The sequence below is a fragment of the Parus major genome, chromosome Z (assembly GCF_001522545.3).
Source record: "Parus major isolate Abel chromosome Z, Parus_major1.1, whole genome shotgun sequence".
In the NCBI taxonomy this organism is placed as follows: Eukaryota; Metazoa; Chordata; class Aves; order Passeriformes; family Paridae; genus Parus; species Parus major.
This window is the reverse complement of record NC_031799.1, coordinates 36490689-36515916: the sequence shown is the minus strand read 5'-3', so window position 1 is coordinate 36515916 and position 25228 is coordinate 36490689. Positions and strand designations below refer to the sequence as shown.

The window sequence follows — 25228 nt, the reverse complement described above, 5'->3', positions numbered from 1 at the left end:
TATCCAACGTCTATAGCACCTATGAATTAATTATTTCTCATAAAAACAGAAAAATAAATTCCAAATCCAAAGGGCATTATTAAATAATTCATTCCAATTATATTTCAAATTAAAACCTTCCCACTGTGGGAACATGGCTGTGCTCAGCTCTTTTTATACAAAAATCAAGGAGGAATAAAAGGCAATGGAACATCTTTCTGTAAAAAAAGTTTATAATTTTGTCTACAACTACTACAGCCATCTAACTACAGGTCAGAGATGACCTGTAATAATTTGCAAACAATGACCTGCATACAATCCTATGTATAAAGTCATTTACAGGCCAAGGGCAAAATTTTCCCCTTCCATGCATGTTACAAATCTGCTATCTGTGGATTCTGTCACAGTGCTGATTCTGCACTGACAGGTGGCTCCTATTTCCATCAGTGGTGTTTGTGGTGCTGAAAAAGCAATAAGACAAGTTAGGGCAAAGAGATTTCTCTCACTGCTGGTTGAACCCTACAGCACCCAACACCATACCAGAACAAGCCACCCTTCTAATTTTACACAGCTGATCCACAGTTCTAATCAGCTGCTTCTGCAGGCACAATGATTTTCACATGGTGGGTGGGAGAGGCCTCATATTTTTGCATTCATTATTTTAATTGTACATATTGTACACAGTAAAATTCATGGTATTCATTGAAGTAGAGAAAAGTCTGGCTGCTGATTGCATTTGTTACTGTATTCTTGGACATGTTCACATCCAATCTTGTGGCTGAATGCCACTGTACAGAGCTTTGCTTTCTCAGCCTCCTACATTTTTGATCCTATAGTAGCTGTGGCAAAAGAAATACATTTCTTGGCCCTGCCTGTCTGATCTTTAGTGACACTGATCTGGCTTTTGTGCATGCCAAGTTAAAGGTTAAATATCTTAATTTTTCTTTTCTTTTTTTGTTTGGTTTTCTTAAAAAGGCACATTGGAATTCCTAAGTATGCAGATTCAGTGAACAGCACCATAAAAACACAAGTGACCAGGACGCTGCTAATAGCTAACCAGCAGGATACGGTCACAACAGAAACACAGATGTCTTCCTCCAGTCCCTTGATATTATTTTGAAACACAGATAGCTTCTGGTATCAAATTCCACACTAACAAACCAGCCTCAAAACCATACAGTTCCACTGACTGCAAGAGTTCCATTTCAGGTTGGCAGCCTTTAGAGACAAGAAAAAAGCTAGCTTCCCAAGCTTTCATTCTGCTGTCACTGAGCTCAGAGCAGCTCCCGGGCCCAGTCATGGTGACTGGACAAAGTCTAGCAATGTTTGCAAAATACTTGTAAAAGATGCATTTCCAATACCATCTTCAGTTAGAAAAAGCTCTTACATTGTTGTTTTGCAATATATCATCTGGCCTCTCTCATGTCATCAGAGATGATACTCTCCACAACCCTCACGATTTTCTTCTTTTGCTTTCATTCCTTTCTTCATTGACTTTCTCACTGATTTTTTTTCTTTCACTCCATGACATCAGGAACCATTTCAAAGCCTGGTTGGGCCTTTCCCCAGATAGACAAGAAATCACACTGTGCTTGTTTTTGTCATGCTTCCAGCAAAACTGAAATGAGTCCCACCTTCCTCATCACTACCAAGTATGACATCTTCAATCCCAGCAACTCCTACACAGCTCTGGGCTCCTATCTTAGTCCCTTCACACTCTTCTCTTTGTATTCAGAATATAATCAATCCTTCCAGTACAAAATTGAAAGAGGTAGTGATTTTTTTACCTTCTTCGGCTTACTTTCTCTTAGTTACTCAGCAACATTTTCCTCTTTCCTCATCACAAGTTAAGAAATTCCCTACCAGCACACCTTTTCTAGTCGTCTCCCTTGGACCTGAAGTCCTTGTCTTCTATATTTCCTTGCTTCTACTCCTCCCTCACACCCTTCACCACTTCTCAGCTCATCTTCTATAACATCAAGCTTGGGCTTTTTTGTTTGGTTTTTTTTTTTTTTTTGGAAAAAGTACTCCCATCTGCCTCTGAAACTATTAACTGTGTTTCTCATTGTGCTAAGTGAATGGTTTGCAGAAGGTTCACCTGCTCTTATTCTTATTCTTGGATTACTAGTCTTCTGACTACAGTCAACTTTGTGTATACCCAAAACCTTATTCAGCATAGTCTTGACCCATGACAGTTATTCCTTCTTACTTTAACATATCATTCAGCTTCTGTGCTTAGAATTTTGCTTGATTTACAGTTCAGAACTAATGTTCTATCAAAACTGCCACTTGCTGATAATACAATTATTGAATTCCTTACAGTGTGTCTCAGAAAGAAGAAAATGGAATTTTGATGAAATATCATGAAATAGCAGTCAAGATGATGCTAGTATGTGGAATCTCCAACCACATGTACTGCTGTGTAAGACAAATGAAAGTCTATACAAAGAACTAGAAAACACTATATTGCAGAAATTGAAAACTGAGTTTATTTGCTCTGCTTGCAATAATCACACAAAATCATATGAAATTCATTTTCCATATTTTTCTATCCTAGATCTATCATCTTATAGACCTTTTCTGCATTATTAGCAACCCCTTTTAGTGAAATTAAACAAGAGAAATTTGCTAGAACAGCAGTTACTTTCCAAAAATGTGAATCATAAGCAGTGAAGCCTGTGTAGTATTTTAAAAATTGACGTATTTGGTTTTTAAGACTAAACTATGGTTATACTGGAAAAATTAAAACCATGAAGTTCTGCTAAATGATGCAGCGAACTATTCTGAGTTATATTTAAGGAAGATATTTATCTACCTGTAGCTGAGTAGCTATACACCAAAATAAGAATGCACAAGCATATGTGACCACAAATATGAATGTACTTGGACCCTTCAGTTGTGTAAAAAGGATTCATCAGTTCAGCCTACAACCTGTGTTGTGTCTACTACTGGGACAAGCAAAATAGCTTTTGCTGCACCCATTGTGCATCACACACACATACACACACCAGCCAGTGGAGTCAGCTCCATCTGAAGTGCAGCTAAAGGCACCCTCTGACATTTCAGCTCCTTAAACTCCCTCCTCCACAACATTTTTTGTAGCTAAGACAGAGAAGAATTGGTCCTGGTTCATATCTTGTCCAGAGCAGGTTCAGAAGCAATCTTATTACCTGGGGGTCTTCTCTGTTACATTTTTTTAAGTCCTGCCATGTTTGAAAGCAGTAATACCACAAACTACTCATATTTCATTCCTATTTAAGAAGCTACTTAAGAATCACTCAAAGATGTCCCACTCAACCAGAATCCAGTGTTGCAGTGCCAAGGTTAATTGAGGAGCTGAAGGCCAAGATTAAGTTCCACCTGTTCTCTGGGAGGATTTAGTTTCCGATGTTACTTTCCCAGATGCACATGGAAGCTGACACAGCCAACCACAGGACCTCTGTCTGCAGCTCTTCTCTTCCCAGAGAAATGCTGACCCCCATCAACCTAAATTAGCCTGATTCCCAACTACACTCACTTACTGGCAGAGCAGTTAAAGGGGCCATGGTGTAAAAAAACATTCTGGCTCACTCACCTTTTTGTAATTTATGAAGGATGCTACAACCACATCAACGTCTTTAGATACAAGTGATGCATTCTATGCAGCCTAGATCCTCTTCCCCTTCAAAAATATGTCTACTCAGCAAGGTACTACCTCAGTGTAAATCTTCAAGATATTTCTTTGACTAAGTAACAGACCCTGAATTTTGAAGCTGCCACTGCAGATGAGAAGTTTTTTTTAATTTTCCCCCTCACATTGAAGCAAACAAATTTGCAACCAAGTTGCTGAACTGTAAGAACACATCTCATTAAAGCATTTACATAATATTGCTCACAATCCTGAATCTGCAAAATTGCATTTTCAGAATTGGAACAAAGGAAAAATGTTATCAGTAGCCACCCGCAATTGAATGAGTTGGAAAAAGACAGGGTACCTAACTAGCTAACTCTGAAGTACCTAATTAACATTAAAGTAATCTTGGAACTTTGGAGAGCTGAAAGAGGCACTAGAAAATCCTCAGAAGCTCTATGCCTTGTTCTTTAAAAGCAGAATAAATGACAGGAATTAATTAGGTGTACAGCAAGTATGGGAGCTCAATAGCAAGGTCACTGCTCCAAGGCCAGCTGGTGTGCACAACAGTGCACATGGACATCCTTTTTTTACCAGTTGTGGCCAGTGAGAACAGTGCCTAGATTTACATGTCACACAGTCAAAAAGCCAGCTTGTAGAAGCATAGGTTGTGCTTAGTAAAAACACTGTCCTGACTGCTGGGAGCAAATTAAAATTTGTGAAAATTACCATGGCCACAAAACCCAACCATTTAGATCCTAGGTGACTGTGATTAATAGTGAATGTGTACTGTATCATGAACACTTTCCAGAGAGCATGGGTGGGTAATAGTCAATTGCACAAAGACTGCAAACACGTGGAATCCCTCTTCCTTTAGCACCAGGAGGGCACAAACTGTCAGCTCAGAACTGCCACTGTCAGCTCAAAACTGCCACAGGCAGCAGCAGCAGGATGGCAGTAAAAGACAGTCTCCTCCCATGATTATCAACTTCTCACTACTCAAATTTGGCACACCTGGGCTTGAGCTGTGCAACTGGACAGACATTTCCAGTCCCTACAGGAACATGCAGACTCTGACCTAAGCAACTATCCGAACACACCAAATGGAAAAGCAAATTATTTCTCCACAGCCTCAAGACACTATGGCCCAACAGCCTGAAAGCATAAATGTGCCTGAGCTGCTTTGTTGGTTTGCTGTCATGCTGCTCTTGTACTTGCCATAGGACCTGTACAGTATGCCATGTCCCAGACTCAGGTATGGCCTGCTTTGCCAAGGAGTGAAAGGTAGAATATTTCCTCTGATTCCTCTGCCTTCGTGACAGATTACCTGGTGAAATGCACCCTAAGCCAGAAGACATTCCAAACTATTACTTTTCTAAAATAAAGACATGCACTTATTTTATATTCTTCTTTACCAAAACAATAAACAGAATAAACAGTGCTTAATAAACAGAAAGGAAAGCTTCCCTTCCTTGTGAGTCTTCCCCTGTGCAGCACAGAATGCAAGAACAGCCATGTTGGTCCAACCAAATGAAACAATTATTGCCCTGCTTCTGACAAGAGTCAAAAGCACCTGCCTGAGGGATTGCATTAGCACAGAGCAAGCACATACCAGAACATCTTTGCCACACCACATCACAAAGACTGCATGTGCCAGAGGTGTGCTTAATAGCTGTATCTGTGAAACTCACAGCCGCTGGGCAGGAACAAGCCCTGTGCCATCCACCTGACTCACAACCTGCACTCTTCAAGGCACCTTGGCTTTACTATGCCACTGGCAGTGGTTGGCAAGTTGACTTCTTGTGATGGCAGCAGAATAGTCTGCATTAATTTTTGCCTGGAGCACACTGGGAGAGGACGCTGCAAAAGCAGATGCAATGCACAAGCTCCAGGCACCATGAGAAGCAGCTGCAACACCTGCCTAGCTGGCAAGCCAGCATTCAAAAACATGGAAAGAGGAATTCAGCAGGGGAGGCTCTCTACTACTCTCCAAAATGACTGACAGCTGTGAGAGCTTACAGCCTCCAAGATGGCCATGGGCAGAAATATTTAGCTTCTGGTAGCCACAAAGATAAGATTTGACATTTTAATTTGAAGGTTTTAATTTGACCTTCAAGCTACAAGAGAGGCATTCAACAAATGCACAACTGCATCAGAGCCAGCTGAAGACAGAAAACATGGGCAGCTCATAGTACATATCCCCACATGCCACAGGAGAAGAATAGATAACAGTGCAGTTTCAGATACTGTCTGACAGAACACTGCAATGGCTCTCTCCAAAAAAGCAAGGGATGTCAACACGTTCTGGTTCAGACTCTTGTGCAAAAAGGAATGTTATTACAAGGTACACTTCTGTTGCTGTCTGTTTCTACAAGTCACAGAAATATAACTTTCTCAAAGGGCACATACCTCTCTTGGAAGACGTTTGGTAACAAATATTTCAGCTGCAGCCACCAGCTCCTATGCCTGAGAGCTCCAATGTGAAATAAAGGGTTCTGGTAACTCAATTCACTACTTTTTAAGGAATGTTTTTCTCCCAGTTTGAACTACTCACATCTACTGACCAGAACTAAAGTTAAAATTTCTCCTACTTTAGAGGCCATACATAGCATGTCTCTATGTTGGGGCTGGCCTGTCAAAAGTGGAGGCAAATCCATGATCACACTCCTCACAAGGGTTACTATGGACTCCCTCCAGCTGCAGATGCTTACACATATGATCTGCAGAAGAGTTGTGGCAGTACAGAAATTCTGCAACAACTGCTATCTTCTTACTTAGGAAAATGATGCCTTTAAAATCCAAAATAGCTATGAAGGAAAAGGCCTGAGTTCTCAGACAAGCCAGCTCTGCAGTACCACACCATCAACACTCAGAGCATGCAAGAGGCAAAGGGGCTGGTAGAGGGAGGAAGACCACAGTCATGACTGGCTAGCCAAAGTGCCAAGAAGTGAAACTTCATGACCAAGAGAATCATAGAACAGTTTGGGCCGGAAGGGGACTTAAATATCACCCGACTCCAAACTGTTTGCCATGGGCAGACTTCCACTGTCCCACACTGCTCAAAGCCCCATCCAAACTGGACTTAAAGACTTCCAGGGATGAAGCATCCACAACTTCTCTGGGAAACCTGTTTCAGTTGCCTCACCACCCTCAAAGTAAAAAATTTCTTCCTAATGTCTAAATTAAACCTACACTCCTACAGTTAGTTCACATACTTCCTTATGCGTCAGGAAAAGGTGAAGGAAGTTTTTATAAATACTTCTTGTATGTTTACTTTACTACACCTTGTGCTCCAGGGTATTCAGCCATGCTAGACAGTTGAAGGAACAGTGCATTTGACACCATGAATAAAACTGATGTAGGCTAAATAGTAGTTACTAGATAGTTTGTCCATTTTACTTCAGTATAAAGGATCCTGTTACATTGCTCCCTCTCTGACCTCTTTTTTAAAAAGGTTCAAAAAATCAAACAGAGCAAATTAGAAAGATTCTCAATCCTGCCCTAATTTTTGTTTTTTCTAATTTCAAAGAAGGATGTCATTCTCCTAAATCTGGTTTAGAAGTGCCATCAAGTCTTCCTGGTTTTGCTATCGGTAAAGCAAACAGTTCTAAATGGGACAAAATAGGTCAGAGCACAAAACAGAAAGAATGACAGATTCTTCTTTAACAAGGCAATTCTGATTTTTGTGCAGAATACAGAAGAGGTATCAGGACAAAATGGACTTTGAGGGCAGCAAAAAAAGTTCTTTCATTTAGAATGACTATTCCTATGTCACTCATGATCCATATATGGAGGAAAAAATATTTTTTTAAAATGTCTCATTATATGTAACACACTATTCTGATCCTTAGACTGGATTATCACCTAGCCTGAGGTCTGAATATAAACCCAACGTTTTAAGTACATAAATGTGAAAGGTGGGAACATTAGCCACTGTGAGGCAGAGAGGCATACTCATATTGGACCAGTGAGGAAGCACCGGGAGGTCCAGTATCTCCAGGAAGACAACATTTGAGAAGAGTTGTGAGTCACCTGGAACAAGTGTGCTTGGCTACCCACAAAGAGAACACTTTGGGGGTACACTGGCTGCTGTGAATTAACAGCTCATGTACAGTGCTGATCCCAGGTTATGGATGTTCTGGGAGATGCTAAACATGTGTCAGAGTGTGTGTGTGAAAAAGAGATATAAAAAGGACCTATTTGTTCAAATTATAAATTCTTACTTGAATTTTTTTCCCAGAACTGAAGTAAAACCTAAAGTGTTTCTTTTACTAGATATTCAAGAAGCTTGACTACCTTTTGTCTTGATTTTCCTTAATTATTCTACATTTTGTACTTCTTCATTTCTTCCTAAGTAGCAATATCACTGCTGCAGTAATGGCTTTACAGAATTTCTTGTTCATTCTGAAAGAAGAAACACCATCAACATCACCAGCTCACCCTGCTTTGTGCTGAGTGTGGGACTAGGCACTTGCAGAGTGCCTGTCAATATCAGCTGTTCTGTGGAAAGTCAGTTCAACTGGCCCAGCCTTCAGGAGGAGCTTCTGCTGCCAGTCACTTCCATATTAGTCTTTTTCTTAACTGGAGATCATACAGTGGACCTCATTTCTACCAACACCTTCTATTAATCTACTATTCATGGTCCAAGCCAGAGTGTTTAAGAACTGCTTGGTTTTTAGCATTAAGCTTTCTGGCATTGGGCCCTGACAATTCCTGAAAGGGAGATTAAAACTAAGCACATATGTACTTTTACTATTATAGTAAATGGTGCTTAAACCATTGGAGAACTGGGATATCTCAAAGATAGACAGATAGATAGATAGATAGATAGATAGATAGATAGATAGATAGATAGATAGATAGATAGATAGATAGATAGACAGGCAGACAGACAGACAGATAGATAGATAGATAGATAGATAATATACGCCAGCTTTCTTGTTCTTTAGTAATTTTCTTTCTTTCTGATTTAATGGCTTCTATTTCATCTGATTACTTCTTCACTTTGATCACAGGTACACTTACCATTATCATGATCTACTTTCTCTCTACCTTCTATTTCTCTCATCCTCTTATTTCCTCCTATATCCCATCTCACTTCTTTCTAAAATTCTCCATGGACTAATCACAAATTTGTCCTCACATAGTAACACACTTCCAAAATAGCATGACCTGCATATGGGCAAAAAGTTCATAAAGCAGGTGAGAATTCACCCTTTGAATATAAAAAAACAAAGGAGAAACTCTAGGTTCTGTAAAATGAAGACCTGTGAAGTAAATATGGATGTAGACTGAACATGGGGTTGGGACTCTGCAGTTTAAACTTCTAGGACTGTCTTATTCTTTCACTGCCTTGAACTAGGAGCTCTGCTCTTTCTATGTGCCTCAGCCTATACCAAGATAGCGCCTTAGCAACCATAATTTTCAGCTCTCCTAATTTCTACTGTATCCATGCCTTCTCTTCAATCCCTTTGCATTTCATCCCTAAGCTGTCCTCTACTCAGCATCTCCCCAGTGCTCCATTCCAGTTCATATTCACTACATACCTGTGCATTCCTTCATCCCATCACCTCCTCCTTTTAGGGGGAGGGGGAATGAGATATAATCGGTCCTTGTTTGCACTTGCATTCCTTATTTTTTACTACTAATGGCCATGAGGTCTCAGATAATTTCCCTTTGTTCATAATATCAGTGTTAATAATACCACCATAGTAGTCTGAATCATCTAAAGCTCTAAGCAAACTAATAACTCCTTTTCTCCCTCAATCATTACAACTTCATTTACATTTTGCAATAAAAGCAGATCAGAGTCAAATGCACCACTGCATCATTAAATTCCCCAGTTCAGATTTGAGCTGTCTTCATAAATCTTGTGTTACATTATGAGGCATCATCTACCAGCTTGTTCCTATTACAGAAACAGCTGCATTCTTCTATGGTACCTTGCACTTTAGGATTGGACTCAGGAAACCCAACAGAAGACCAAAACAGACATCGGAGATCTAGAGATCAAATTTTATATAAGTAAGAATAATGGAACTCTAAAAATGTCTAACAGTATGCTCTAATACAGTGACACAGACCCAAACCAATGCAATAAACAGAGGTCTTTTATTTACTGAAACACAAGAGGATGGTAGCTTAAATATTTTAAGATCTTTCTAAAATCCTTTACATGGAATTACCTTCATGGATCAGTTAATACAAACTCTCATTTTTTTACATATTTATAGCAATTTGCTTCTTAAAGTAAGGTACTTAGAATCATTAACAACCGTATCTCCCAAATGTTCATGTGGTAAAGCAATATTACAGCACACATTAACAAGTGATGCACCTAAGACAGACAATTTATATGATTGGCCCATGATTACAGGGACTGGAATGTTATTGTCAAACAATAAAAAAAGCTCCTTGTGTGTGGTTCAGAATGAGCAATAACACCACTGTCTTTACATTGTCTACTCACTAAAAATATTGCAGATTTTAGCACATTCATTTTTCTCTATATCTGATTTACAACACTGACTCACATGAATTGATCCCTCTTTTATATCCTGTTCATTGACTAAGTAATGGAATGTTCTAAAGATATTAAAGGATTGACACCCACAGAATTGGCATTTGGGTAGGTATAACAAAGCACAAAATCACTTCTATAGGTAAAAGTGGAAACTAAAAAAGCTCATTATTTCACTGACTTGCTGAAAGTCAAGCAGAAAATACATTCCCAAGCTACAAACTTGATCTACTAATGATTTGTCTGAAAAGGCAAAATTGTAAACATTACTGCTACAAGCTTAGTGTATAAGAATTTGAACACTAGGGCATATTTGTCAAACTGCAGACCTTTGCTGACTCTGCAAAGCTTTCATTTTGCAGTTGTTTTAGAATTAAAAGTATTTCTATTTTAACTGCATTTCACTTTTCTCCTACTCTATAAGCAGTAACCCAATTGCTTAAGCAAGACATGTGATACATGAGTTAGCAATAAACACAAAAATTCTCCCTTTTCCCACATCAATACTTCAAACTACTCAGCATCATCTAAGCACTCCAAAATCCTAATTCTTCAATCATCAGTGTGAATGAAACAGAGGGTGGGTTTTTTTTTAATCCCTATCAGCCCCTCTCAGACAACAAGGTGAAGTCAAGAAAAATGTATTAAAGCAGAAAAACTAATGACAATTTGCTATATGTTTACAGACAAGTAAGATGTAAAAGATCTTTGCACACAGCCCTTAAGTAACACATTCCAACACAACCAAAGGAATATGCAAAAGTCTCAGACAGAATAGCAAGGTACTCTACTTTCACCTGGATTGTATTTAAAGTCATGTAAACATGATTGTTTGGGTAAATGAGGGTTAAAGTCAGTCATTATGTTATGTCATTGTGTCAGAAGGACAATTCTGGTTTGTAAGGAGACTCTTACCATGCTTTTGTACAGTGTTTCTTACCCAAACTAAAACAGGGTAAGACAACAGAAATATGCTGCAACTGAAATGAGTTCCATGCTGCTTTCCGCTGTACCATCTTTCAGACCAAAGCTCAAAAAGTTGTAAGTGATTACAAGCAAGTAAAATATACTGAACTGTGACACAATGAGAAGTATTCCTGTACTATCAGTGTACTTCTGTTGGAATAACCAATGTTTTTATTTAAAAAGTTTTCAAGGATGTTCATGGCCCATACATTACACAAATAAATTGAGAGAAAAAGTTATCAAGAAGCAGGACAAAGTATCCTGTTTGGGCTTTGGCAGGAAAATTCCATGGGTGTGTTCCTAATTTTTAATCATCTTGATGAAAAAGAACAGCACTCTCATGACAGTCCAAATTAAATTAAATTAAACTTACACTCAAAAAATGTAGTATTTTGGGGTGTTTGTCCTTAAAGAGATACAATTTTCTTTCCTAGCGTAACCACACAATCTCATTCATTTCTGTATCCTGATCTGCACAGACTTGCAATGCTTGAAGGGGGTCAAGAATTCATAGTCAGGACATATATTTAGAATATTTACACAGGAGGTAGTTCTGAGAGTGCTTGAGGAATGGGAAGCACCTTTCAAAGCATGATATTCAAGCCCAGAGACACAAGATGATAGCTGGCATTGCCTAAATACAATGCGAATTTCAGACTGTTTGTTCTCTTACCTTTGCACTGCAAAGGTAAGGGAAATTAAATGCAGCTCAAGGCACTGACAGAGACTTCATCATACAAGGTATGAAAGTTGTGTACAATGTTTCATACAATATATGAAAAAAAAATCCCTCCCACCCCACATGGAACAAGTACACACATTTCCCTCTGTTTCTGTCGGTTTCTATGTGTTAACTTAAAACACAGAAGACACTGCTTTGGGTAAGAGTGGCTTCTCTTTCCTTTCTGATTTTGGTAAAACCTATACAAACTCCATTTATCTCTATCAGTAAAACTGCTTTGATAGTACTCTTGTCCCTGACTATCCACCTCCAGATTCCCCAGGAAGCAGGGAGTACTAGGGATATTGTCTTGTCATTGGAATAGGAACAGTTGATATAATCAAAAATGTTTCCATCCTTTTAACTCAATCATGCTATTTTGAAGTTTATCCACTAATTTATCTTTCATCAGTTTTCTTTATACTTCCCTTCATGCTTAGTGGCACAATAACATCTGCAAACTGTGTATTGGGCCGGTTGTGCTGCAAACCATTCAGTTACTTCCATCACTATTCAACATGCAAAGTAGAATAAAACAGGATTAGAATTACTCTTCCACAAATCCTCTCAGGGAGTTCACAAATGCTCCCTTGTCCTCTCTATTCCAGTTCCCTTGTTATTTTTCAGTTTCATAAGCTGGTTAGATGGAGTCAGAAATAAACACAAAACAGTAAGAGCTGTCTTGGCAGCCTCCAGTGAATTCCACCATAAGCATTTTCACATCCCACAGCAAGCAAGCAAGCAGGCAAGCAAGCCAAGGTGTTTCGTAAGAGCAACCCACAAGTCTTAACAAACACATTTACGAAATTAACTGAAGCTTTCACCATTTATGCTACAGCATCTTGCAAGGTCTAAAAACCTCACCTCCAGATCCAAGCAACCAAAAGCAGCAAAATAGAGAATTATGTTCCACCAATTATTCTGATTAATTTTGCTGTGGAAGTCTGAAGTCTAGCACAACATGAGAGTTTTTTGTACCAACCCTATTTTAAGACTCCTCTAGCACAGATCACAGATCTGTTCTGTACTAATACTGTTCCCAAAGCCAATCATTAGAAACTGCAATCTCCTCTAGCTCTGAAAGACAGAGTAAAAAGAATTAAGAAAACTGCTTCCTACAGTACAATCTAAGTTCAATCAGAATACAGAACATCCCAAGAGAAGTGTTTCCAAATGCTTTGCATTTCTCTTGAGGAGAAATTTGTCCTCCTCACCTCTAAAAACACTCTATTAGTATAGTTTGGAAAGGTAACTGAGCAAAATGAACATATCCCAAGTTATTCTCTTACCTTAGATATACCAAATGATTAGAGAAAAGTAAAATTAGGGATAAGTTATTTTTATACAACTCTTCAACAGACCTTGATGACATATTGATCAATACTGCCAAAGAACTGGAAGTTCCAAGAGGACCTGGTGCTCCTTAACAGGAAGACTGGACACTTTTCTGCTCCATTGAGTACTGGGTAGAAGGTATCAGGGTGAGCTCTGTTGGCAGCCTCTGCACGTGCAGTACCTCCAGGCACGGGCAGCTCTGACACAGCCATAGCTCAGACACACCTGCCTGCTCCACATCTCTTTCTGGGGACTCGGTCACTGTCAGTCCCACACTCCAACCATGCTCAAACTGTCTAAGTACAGAAGTCAGCAAAGACACGAGTTTAGGAAGTGGGCAGATGATGCCCATGTAAAAGATCGGATAAACTGACATTTAAAAGTAGGAGGCATAAAACAATGTCTACAGAAGCTGCAGATGCCTGCTCTGAACCCAAACGAGATGAAAATGTCATCCCTTACATAAAGATATTTCCTACAGGACACACAGTTATGTTAGCCTATATACATTTTTTTTTTTTTCTGATTTTCCATGGAACATTTTTTCCAAATACATGGTTACATGAAAAATACCACTGGTGACAGTTTGACTGCTCCAGTTATTGAATGCTCACTTTGTTTTTTCCAAATTGGTTGCTGAAGAAGGGTGCATAGACATTTAATGATAGGGTGTCTGAGTGACCATGTTGTGTTCTCAGAACACAAGAGAAAAAGAAGCACAGTCTTTTGTGCATTTCTGCCTGATGTAACTCAGGAGGTTACTTCTTATGAATGCAAAAATCATCATGAATTTTGGGGAGGATCTTTAAATCTTGTTTTACACATATTTTCCATGGAAATCTGGATATTTTTCTCATTCCCATTTCCCTACAGAGACTGTTTATTAAACTACCACTATAGCACACTGTATACGAAGTTTGGATTAATTTTGCTCTAACAGAATTAAATTGCAAACGTCTCAGAATTCTCAGGTAGCTGACTTGACCCTTTTACTCACAAATTCCAAGATACACATCTGAATGTATTCATCAATAATGACTTAAAAAAGCCCTTCTCATCATGCTTACCTTATTTTCCTCATGTTCAAATACACCAGATTATTTACTTTCATATTTCAATTCTTAACATATACTTACAATGCAGGTTTTTCAGAGCAGGCAATATTTTCTTCTTAGCCCAGGTATTACATTATCTATTTATCTAATCTCAAGTCTTTAAATATTGTTTTAATATAAATTCAGTAATACTGATAATGATAAAAGGAGAGAGTGTTTCTGTACTTTGGACTATGGATAGATGCAGATGGTGAATCTGAGGTGTGAATGCATGCTTTGGAAAAATTTGAGGTCCACTTAAGGGAGACATGAAAGCTACTCCTTCCTCATAAAGAACTCAGAAGTTATTTGTAATTCACAGTGACATTTCACCATTAAAAATAAAATAAACAATATGTGTGAGGCTGACGCCTTTTTGTAATTTCATACAGTAATTTCCACGAAATCATATTCTTATTAAAATATGATACACATGGACAATTTTGCAACAAACAACTACTCAGGTCAAACTTACTGATTAGGCAAGAGCACTATTTTTGTGAGAGGAGCTGTATCTGAAGACACCAAAAAAACAAGTAGCTTCCCAGAAGTAACTTAACACTACAACACAAAATAGAACTTTGTGCATTCTCCCTCAGGGTAGGATTTCCTTCCTAGTTTTTTTAATAATGTGTGTTGAAATATTTAATGCATATTTTGAAAAATATAACAAGTATTCAGCTTTAAAGAGCTAACATCAAACAATTCTCACTGTTTCTCTCAATCAGCTTCCACCTACTTCAGCTCTCTAAATGCAATTCAAAAAGCCTCGAACACAAATAAAATTTAGGCTGAACTGTTCAGTCACAGAGTAGCCTTCTGCCAAAACTCTGCAGCTCAGTCCTGCTGACTTCATGTTGCTATTCAGAATATTTCACAATGTTCTCTGCTAATGCTACCCCAAAGAGCAGACACTCTGTCGTACTGGAAGGAGGTAAGAGACAAGATTACCATCCCAGCACCAACTAAGTTTCTGTTCTGCTCAAATCCCATTTGTTCCAGGAAATCTACTCTAAAGAGAAGACAGGAACACGGAATACAGAGTAGATATCTCTGAAAAGAACACTTACTTACGAAGAGCATGCAAACATTACTAAAATATACATCCAAGTGGTACTGCATCATAAGCACATTTGAGAAGAAGGACATGAGATTAACAGGAGTCTACCACAAGATTACTTACCATGTCCTCCACAGACCCTCATCCATTTATCTTAAGAACAAATACTCATCTCCTTTAGCACACAGCAAAGCACCTTCTAGGTTTCTCAACAAGACAGCAAGCTGGTTTTTTAATTTTTTTTTTCAGTTTCTCTCTCTTTTTTTTTTAAATATATTTTCACACACATCATCAGACACAGGTTGATGATACCAGTAGAAGAATATAGTAAGAGAGTTGTTGCAGGTACCTCTGTGCTACACACAGCTCCATCTGGCTGTAAAATACATTAATGAATAAATTAAGGGCTGAGATTTCCCCCTTCCACAGGGACATGAGTACTTGCTGCTCTCCTCACTCCAGATTATGTTCCCCAAGAAGCACAAGAAAATGCATCTCTCAGAAAGCACCACTGTGACAGGATCCACAGCAAATGCACCTTCTGCTCTTGTCATTGCTTCCCCTTCACCTTAATGGGACATTGCAGTATTGTCTAAAGCACCTCTTACATACAGCACAGATTCTCATCAATCAAACTTGCAACAGCATAAATTTAATTTCCTATCTTCTTCCTACCTACAATGACTTGAGAAACATGTTACTCCAGGAATTGCCTCAGGGGGCTTTGAAGCAGAAGGCAGAGAAATGGTATTTATCCTAAGAAGGAAACAGAAGTAGAACTGCTTGTTCCAAAATTCTACACTCAGTCTACACCTATCTCTGCCCTTACTTACCTGATGAATAACAAAATGTTAAATGTGGCGGCATTTAATATAGCTGCTCCCCGTTCAGCAGACTACAGTCTCAGCTCATACAACCCACAACAATTCTGGAAGGCGTAAAACCAACTCTGCTTACCTTTCATCCCAAACTTAGAGTGTCTTCCAAACTTCAGAATAATGAGGGTTATTACTAATCCAGTGCACACCAGTGCTGCAATTCCCACCACAACGTACACCTAAAAAAAAAATGAGGACACAAACAGAACTGTTTGTTTTGGTTTTGTGTCTTCAAAGACATCCAGCATACATTCAAATTAATCCAGTTATGAAAAGAGATTAATTTCAACTGGAAAAAATTTGCACTCAGATCAAAGAGTACAGAAAACAGACACTTGTTGAGGTTTCTTCTATTCTGCAGAGAACAGAGGTTCAGACACTTATGAGAACTTTTTCAACATCCTACACACTCAAGGCAGGTGGGAGGGAGTGTACATCACCCTTTTTCCTTCCAGCAGAGTGGCATGTTACAAGAAAACACATAAGAACAGCACATAGGAAAAAAGAATTTACTGTGGGGATGGTTGAATACTCATATAAATTACCTGGAGTGGCTGTGAAGGCTCCATCTGGAAATACCAAAACCAGAGAGGACACAACCATAAAAACCATACAGGCCCTGCTTTAATCAGGGGAGGTTGGGCCGGAGGACTTTCACAGGTCCCACCTTTACCACCTTGGCTGTCATAAAAGGAGACAAGACTGTCTTGGATCCTCCCAATTTACAACACACTGTCCCAACAGTCTGCTCTCTGATTAATGACTGCACACCCTTGTAGACTTGTTGCTGCTTTGGAGAGTCACCGATGGAAGGAGGCTGCAATGTCAACCAGGCTGGTAACCAACCACCGGTTTCCAACATTTCAGTTCAGGAAAGCATGAGAGGCAAGGCAGCAAAGGAGGAGGCCCACCAGTTCAGCCACTTGTACTGAAATCTATCACAAGCCATTTAATCAAAAACCTCTCTGAAATCATGTCTTAAAACATACAGTTAGATTTTGAAAATTCACTGCAGGATATATCACCTCTCTAACATGGAGGTGACTCGAGGATGGGTATTCAACCAACAATCTTCATATTACCTTGGAGGTCTTTTTTTTGTAAATGAAGATTTTCTCTTCTTGACTAAAAATTAGATGCAAAGTGTTAGGCTAGAAAAATGACAGTTAAATCATTTAGAAAAGCAAGACACAAAACAGTGGTTTTACTTGAACTAAAAAGTGATTCACTCATTCAAAAAATATGAGGGAAGGACAAGAGTGGGGAGCACTGATTTTATTTTTCATCCTTTTTTTGTTTCCAGAGCTTTGATCACAATACAGGAATAACTATAGTTTTATGATAGGCCAGAGTCTTATAGTGTCTGCAATTTTCTAAGTTGTATAGCCAAAAAGATCACAAAGATCATAGAGCAGGAAACAATGCTTATACTTACAGTGATGCTATCTTCATTCTCTTTGTTGGAAACATCCGTTGAAGTGATTTGATTACTGTTATTTGTGGCATCTCCAAGATCATTAGGTGTGGTTTCATACTCTTAAAAAAGAAAAATATGTTGCTTTTATCACTTCACAATTTTGATGGGGAAATGGTTTTCTACATTATTTCTGCTCTGTAAGATGGTAAAACCACAATCAACTTTAGGAATTTGAGCTTTTTGGACACAACTCATAATTGTTAAAAAAGCTGGAATATTTTGGGGGTAATCACTGTGGCGTGTAATTGAACAAAGGTGCTGTGACTGGCAAATGTGAAAAAAAACCAATCTATATCATAATGTGTATCCCTACAGGAAACACTAGAGTTAAATGAGAACTCCATCCATAGAACTACTTTCATGTGCTTCTGACTTCCCATTAAAAATGAAAGACTGCCCTCTGTACTGAACTTCACCAGCCTCGTATTCAGTCAAATATAGGACAGTCTTAGAAATTAGCTTGAGCACTTTTGATTTGCTGAGAAGAACTTGGCAGATGGGTTTCAAGCTATCTTACTAATATCAAATGTGAAATAGCTGTTTTCATTTGTTTAATACATAATTTAAAAAGCAAACATGTTATATGCACAGAGGTTACAGTTTAGCATTGCTATCATACAGCTAAACTATTAAAAATTAAAGTGCCTGAGATGGTACGAAGAGATTTGATTGATTTATCATAATAGTTCTACCGACATGGCTGCAGGGGCAAAACCAGGACTACTCCATACAAAGGATGATCATGGCTCAATTATTTCTAAGAACTTCAAAACAAAATAGAGATATTTACAGTCCATAATTTCCTGAAAAAAAAATTCAACGAGAGAAAAATAGTTAAGTGTTATCTATATATGAAGTTAAGCTAAAAATGCATTAAAATAAAATTTTAAAATGCATTTATTTTATTATTACATCTTCCAGATGTATTTTATTGTAATTTATTATTACATCTGGGTACACACATAACATTTTAATTTCACGATTGTAATGTATGCAGATGAAAGAAACGAAGGGCAGTAACTGTGCCTATTATAAAATACACCTCCAGCATTGTGATTGAAGTTTGAAATTAAATGGGTATTTCTTTACATGCTTGGTTAAAATCAGTGCCATAAGCCTGCAGACGAAACCTTAAATGTGAATTTGAACACGCTCTTGCTAACTATATTGGCAGGATCATTTCTGAGCAAGGAGCTCCAGCTGAGCAAGAACAGGGAGGGCTTGCACCTAAGCACTATTCTCCTTTAGCTCCCAAGGCCAGTTTGGAGAGCTCAGCTGGCAGCGTTAGTAAGAAGTTGCACTGGGCTTTTGATCTTCAGGCATGCAAGGACATATTTGCTTTCTGCAAAGCACTTTCAGGCTGCAGATTTTTTTTTGGTACAGGAAGCTGTCAGCTACCTCTGGCACCAGTGCTACAGTCAGCACAGTCAGGATGTCTAAACAACTCACATAGTCTATTTTGGCTCTAAACTATGCATGCCAAAAGACAGGACTCTTTCAAGACAAAATACGTATTAAATATACACAGCTTTCAAGAGAAAAAAATTAATTTCCTCATCTTTTACCATTTGAATTCTCCAGCTCTATACTGCATCTGTGTGTGTGTAGTTTATCACACAGCAAGGTTAGAGAAGCAGCAACAGGAGAATGGACAGCATTCCTTGCTCATCCAGGTAGCACAATAACTGCCTGAATAGTTCACCTGCACAAGCAGCCTAGACTACCAGATCAGGTTCTGTGCTGACCATCTGTCACTGTGAGTACATCCTTTGCCAGAGCAGAGGAGGAGACTTCTACCTCATTATTTGCAGGCAAAGCCTGCTTTATAACAAGTACTTCAGTCTAAAAAAATTTGGCTTCCTTTACAATTAGCTGGGAAAAAATTCACAAAGATGGTTTTGGCCAACCATATATTTATGATTGATTTATAATACTAACATATAAAACAAATATTTTGAGCCTTTGCTGCTCTGACTATGTAAAACAAAGTTTGAAGAAGGAAATTTTTTGCTCCCAATTTCACTTGTAAATAACCGCTGATGCTATTTATAGTTCTGTTTATGCTCATGCCTGTTCTAAACTGCTAGAAATCACACCCTGGAGGGCTAATGAGAGCCACAGGTCTGGTCTGTGAATCCTCTCAATGCACTTCTTTATTAAAATGGGCAAGAGCTAAGGTAGGCTACCTTGGTATGCTGACATTGCTTGCTGTCTAACTGTGACTCATTTGCATTTGAGGTACTGCCAGATCTTCAAAGCCCCTTGAAATGGATGAATCAGGCAAGGAAAATACACGTGACAGCTATCCAGCCCAAGCCGGACGATTTGAGTTAAACAAATTCCTGTTCATTTCACTATGAAATCCTGACATAGACACTGAGCACTCCTGCAGACAGGGTCACACCTTTTGACTCATGCTAGGTAAAGCTCATATTGCTTTAGGGCCGGGTTCCCTGGTGCTCTGTACCTCATGCAGCCACCAGTGACTAATAACAGCTGTGGTGATTAGCAGCTGACGCTGGCCAATATTGTACACAACAGACACAGCAGCACAAACACATCAACACTGGGGGGTCACTCCACACAGTCATTCTGGAGTTTGGCACATACTGGGGCAGGTTGTCTCTCTCATGTTCACAACCACATTAGAAAAGGCACCATGACATGAAAATAAGAACTCAGAGCCAAAGGAGCTGGCTTTGCATTCAACGTCCTGCTCAGACCCACATTTATTTCTCTCAGTTAACTTCCAGATTGTGTCACGACAGCATTCTCTGTCTTTCCCAAGAGGTGCCACAGACCTGAGCCAGAGGCACAAGCGGCTGCTGCACACTTGTGGCAAGCAGAACCCCATGCAGGCAGGACTCCCCTCATCAAACTCAATGTCATGCAGCCTGATGTCACCTCATCAGATCTTCTGATTTCTGTTGTATCTTCAAAACACTTTCTTTATTTTTTTTACAAAAACATTTGAAAATCATCTCACATCACAAGGACAGCAGTTTCAAACAGCAGGAAGAACAGCCAGGAATAAAGAGGAAGGCTGCCTTCATCAGGACTAGGTCTGCAGACTGTGATCTGCTGGCAAAACTCAAAGTGCACACTCCAACAGAAACCCACTCAGGTCAGTCAAAGCACAGCACCCACATGGCCAAAGCCATACACAAGTATCAGGACCTCGACAAAAAGCTCAGAATCAATATCTTCATGCATACAGCTTACGTAATACAACACATGGACAAACCATGCAAACCATCCCCACTTTCCCATCCCCAACCCTCCTTTCTCCTCCAAAAAAGGGATTTTGGAAAGACAGGGAGGGGAAGCTCCTTTGGAGTTTCTAAGCATTTGAAGTCAAATTGATGCTTCAACTGCACATTTGCTAAAGTTTAATGACGTGGAATGGAATCAAAGCAATAACATTTAGATCAGCTTTAGGTAACCTGAGTCATGCTATTCATCCAAATAAAAAGCACTCCAAACAGGATCCAGCTCCAAGCTGTTTGTGTATGGTGGGTAAGATGAACTTTTCTATTCACCAGAAGTATACCAGAAATACTTTAAAAAATCAGACAGTTGCTTTTCATTCTGCAGCTTCTATTTCAGTGCACGCTGGCTTTCACTTGGTACATTTTGCCTAACTGAAAAACTAATGTGAACACTGTGCCATCAAAATCTCCTGGCACACACTCAGCATCACTGAATTGATGGTCTGCTTATGCAAGAGAGATTAAGGGAAGGTACAAATGAGCAGACTGAGCAAAATAAATTGCCTACAGGAAAACTTACTTGTGCCAACTTCATTTCTAAGTGGGATTTAGGGGTACATTTTTGGAGGCAAAACAAGTAAGGAATCATCCCTGAAAAAATAAATTAAGTTGTATAAAGAGAAATCACAAACTCTCCTCCAAGAAATGCCTCCAAAAGGTTCACAAAATCTCATGTCTGTGAACTACATCACAAAGCTGTCATCCTACAGGATCAACTGCAGCCATTTGTAGCAGTGGATTTATGCTTCAAATGTGAATCAAAAGCAGCATAGTAAGTAAAACATCGTATTGTCATCACATATGTTAAATATAAGGCAGGAAAACCAAAACCACAAAGTACCTTTAAAAGCTGTATTATTCTATGTGACATTTCAATTTTACTAAGCCTAACATTTGGACTTTCAATGTTTCAGTTCCTTCATTTCTGTTATTAAAAGAAAAGAAAATCAAATATATACCATAAACGTCTGGATCCAAAATTGGGCCACTACCTGTACATGGAAAAGAGAAAAAAAAAAAAAAAGAAAGAAAAGCTTTGTAAATAAATTTCAAATGATGGAAGAATAAAAATTTCTTTAGCAGTAGTTTTAAGAGTTGACTTATTTCGCCACAGAATCATAAGTATCTACTTAAATGCAAATTAACATCAATAACTTCAGTTTATAAATTACATTTACAATCATCTTAGAGTTATCCCAAAGGTTAACATTTTGCTTCATGTGTACACATGACACTAAGTCTGGCAGGGGCATGCATTATTTCACAACTGGGTAACATCCTGCTTTGCAGAATATTTATATACATATATATATATATATTTTTATATGGAATAAGTGTAACAATAACTGTTCCTGTTGAAAAGCCAAAGGTAAAATTTTCCCTGATTTCAAGTGGAAGCAGATTTCACAGAGCTTTAAAATTATTGATTTTTACCTGATAAAAATAATTATGTTATTAAATCACAGTGCGAGCAAACCATTTTAAACTGTGAGCTGTCAAGTCAAGGGCTACAGGTAGAAATGACTTAAGCAGCACCATTTGATTCACTCTGTAAAAGGATGCTTCCAAGAAGCCAGCTGCACAGCTGATACACAGACAGAACTTACTGAGAGTCAGATGTCTCAGAAACCAGACTTTACACTAGCAAATGGATACCTGTCTAGTCTACACTTCTCTATATTTTACCAGCTCCTCTTTTCAGCGTTTTCTGATTACTTACTGCATGCATGTAAGATTTAACGCTTATGTGAGTAAAATGCACAGAACAGTCAGAGAAATTAGGGAACTGCTATTCATGTTTCGCAAGATACTTGTGTTTGAACATACCCATTCATTCTGATCTGTAGTGTACTCCTAGCATAGCTTATATATTAGGCTTATAGTTATCTTTTCCATATTTTTTTCTTTCCATTTTCACAGGTTTGGAAATAAAATTAACAAATAATTAAAACCTCTAAAGATGAATCAAACTTCAATAAACATAATTCTGTTTACACTACCATACAGTAAATCCATAGCAGTAGCATTGCATGGGCATAATGTCACAGGGAATAAGAGCAGAACACCATTGTTAACAGCATGAGAATCTGTGCAGAAGATTAGGCTTATTTTTAAATGCACTTGAAGATATTCCAGTATCTAAGGATACATGTCAATGGATCCCATGAGAACTGTCATGTCAATCGGCAGAAATAAATAACCAGTGAAGAAAGCCTGAGTATCCATTCTGAAGTAATCCGACCAGAGATTTTTGTTCACAAAAGTAAATGGATTCAGTTTTCCAACATGTAGAACATACAATTGCTGAAAAACAGTATTTCTAACTCACCTTCTGTAATTTGAAGTGGAAAGAAAACCCCAAACAACAAAAAAACTCCAAACCCTTTATTTAATAGTTAAATGTCAACATTTTTGTTTCTATTCACTGGAACTGGGATAGACTAAGAAGGTTAGTATAACCCTTAACTCCTCCTGGACATAAACAATAAGAAATCCTCAATTCCATTCAACTATTTTTTTTATAACTAAACACTTCAAATAAAGCTACAAAAGTCACAAAATGTACAAAAGATGATGGACAACCCCAAATTTCTGTTTAATATTACTTTTTCTATTTAACACATAAATCCAAACCAATATTAATAATCAGTTGAAGTTATTTTAAAATTAAACTTCACCACAGTCCTTTTGCACATTTATACACAATTTTTTTCAAGGCCGAGTACTGAACAGCACCATTGTTTTGGCGCCCATTAGAAGAGGTTGTTGACTAAATGAGCCATCAAAAGCCTTATCCTATTCACTCATCTTTACAAACTACATCAACTGCACTCAGATTGTTTACTTCTTTCTAAATTTGGCATTTTCAAAATAAAGCAGCAGCAAAAGGCTCAATCCAAAAACATCCTTCTGCAAAAAGCATGTTATGCTGCACAAGCAATATGCTATTTCTAAGGCATATTTAGCATATTCTTTTGCTTTGACAAGATATATGTGACTTGGACTCCTTCAGCTGAATTTTAACATAGAGAGTTAGTAGATGAATAAGCTTAATTAAAAATTTATATGATTGGTTGGTAAAAATCTCTCTCACATTCACTAGCCATTTTGGATCAACTATGAAAACAGCCTCCAGAATAAACTATGACCATTTCTTGCTTACAGTTAGTCTCAAATAATCAAGTCTCTCTCAGCAAGAACTGGAAACCAAGAACTTTAGCAGACTAAAGAAAGTTTAAAAATCAGCTAGTAAAACATGAAATTCATTCTTCCAGGTCTTCACATGTAAAACAAATCCTTAATTTACAACACTAACATGGATATCATTAGTACAATCAAAATCCTACTATGATACATGGTGTCCTGTCTTTCATTCCTGCATCCTCAGACCAGTTAAAAACTGTTCTTCAAGAAGCATGCTGAAAGTTAGGAGCATCTCAGCACAAATTACCTCTTCATCATGTTTGATCCCACTCTAAAAGTGGACTATTACTCTATTGATGTAGAACATGCTTCAGACTTATATACATTCACCTTGGGTAGGCATATGGATTATAGGTGAGGGGATTTTTTTTTAATTTGCTGCTTTTTTTTTTCCAGAGCATTTGCTCAAGTGATGCAATAAGCAGAGAATCAGTTTAAAGCTCAGTGACTGTACCCCGCCCCATGAAACATCAGGACTGGTATTTAATTCAGTCATGAAGACATGAAAATGAACATAATACCAGGGCGTGGGCCTTAATCTTTATGCCTCAGTGCACAATATGTGGGCCAAAAGAAGAAACTACACAGTAACGACAGCACTGAAAAAGCCTTTTAAGGATTTGAAAAAGCCTGACAGTGCTTTAAATAGCAATAGTATAGAACAAAAATTGTAATACGATGCATTTGCTTTAATGAGAGCTTCAGTGGAGGAGACAACAATGTTGTGATGTTTTCTAGGCCTCAATTCCATGGCTCTTGCAGGAGAAAATAAAAACAACATTGAGGAGGCTAAGTAGATAAGCCATTTCTCCTGTTGTTGTTTTTTAAGACTGGTTTGGTGCCATCATTAGTGCATGAACTAATTTCTAATGCAGTTACATCCTGTCTATATATAGTCCCACTTCCTCTAAACTCTTTTTGTGAAGCTTACTCCACCACAGATCTTGGGAAATTCTTAAAGAACACAGCACAGTTTATATTGGTAGACTTACCTTATCTAGGAATATAAAAGGGATGGAAAAAAAAAAAATGTTTTCTTTCTAAATGAAACCATAGCTACAGTTCTATTTACTGTGGATAGAAGCATAAAGGAAAAGAAGGACAGAAAAGAGGAT

At 38.3% G+C, this 25228-nt stretch overlaps 1 protein-coding gene across 7 annotated transcripts in view; it reads right to left on the bottom strand.

Annotated features, from left to right (window-relative positions):
* The window catches only part of NTRK2 (neurotrophic receptor tyrosine kinase 2), a 198518-nt gene that overhangs the window by 125508 nt on the left and 47782 nt on the right, over window positions 1-25228 (bottom strand). For all 7 annotated transcript variants that reach the window (XM_015652980.3, XM_015652982.2, XM_015652987.3 and 4 more), the window contains exons 9-11: window positions 21869-21901; window positions 17599-17699; window positions 16243-16342 (exon numbers count right to left, since the gene is read on the bottom strand). In XM_015652980.3, the coding sequence (XP_015508466.1) occupies window positions 16243-16342; window positions 17599-17699; window positions 21869-21901 (234 nt within the window). The remainder of the gene's footprint in view (window positions 1-16242; window positions 16343-17598; window positions 17700-21868; window positions 21902-25228) is intronic.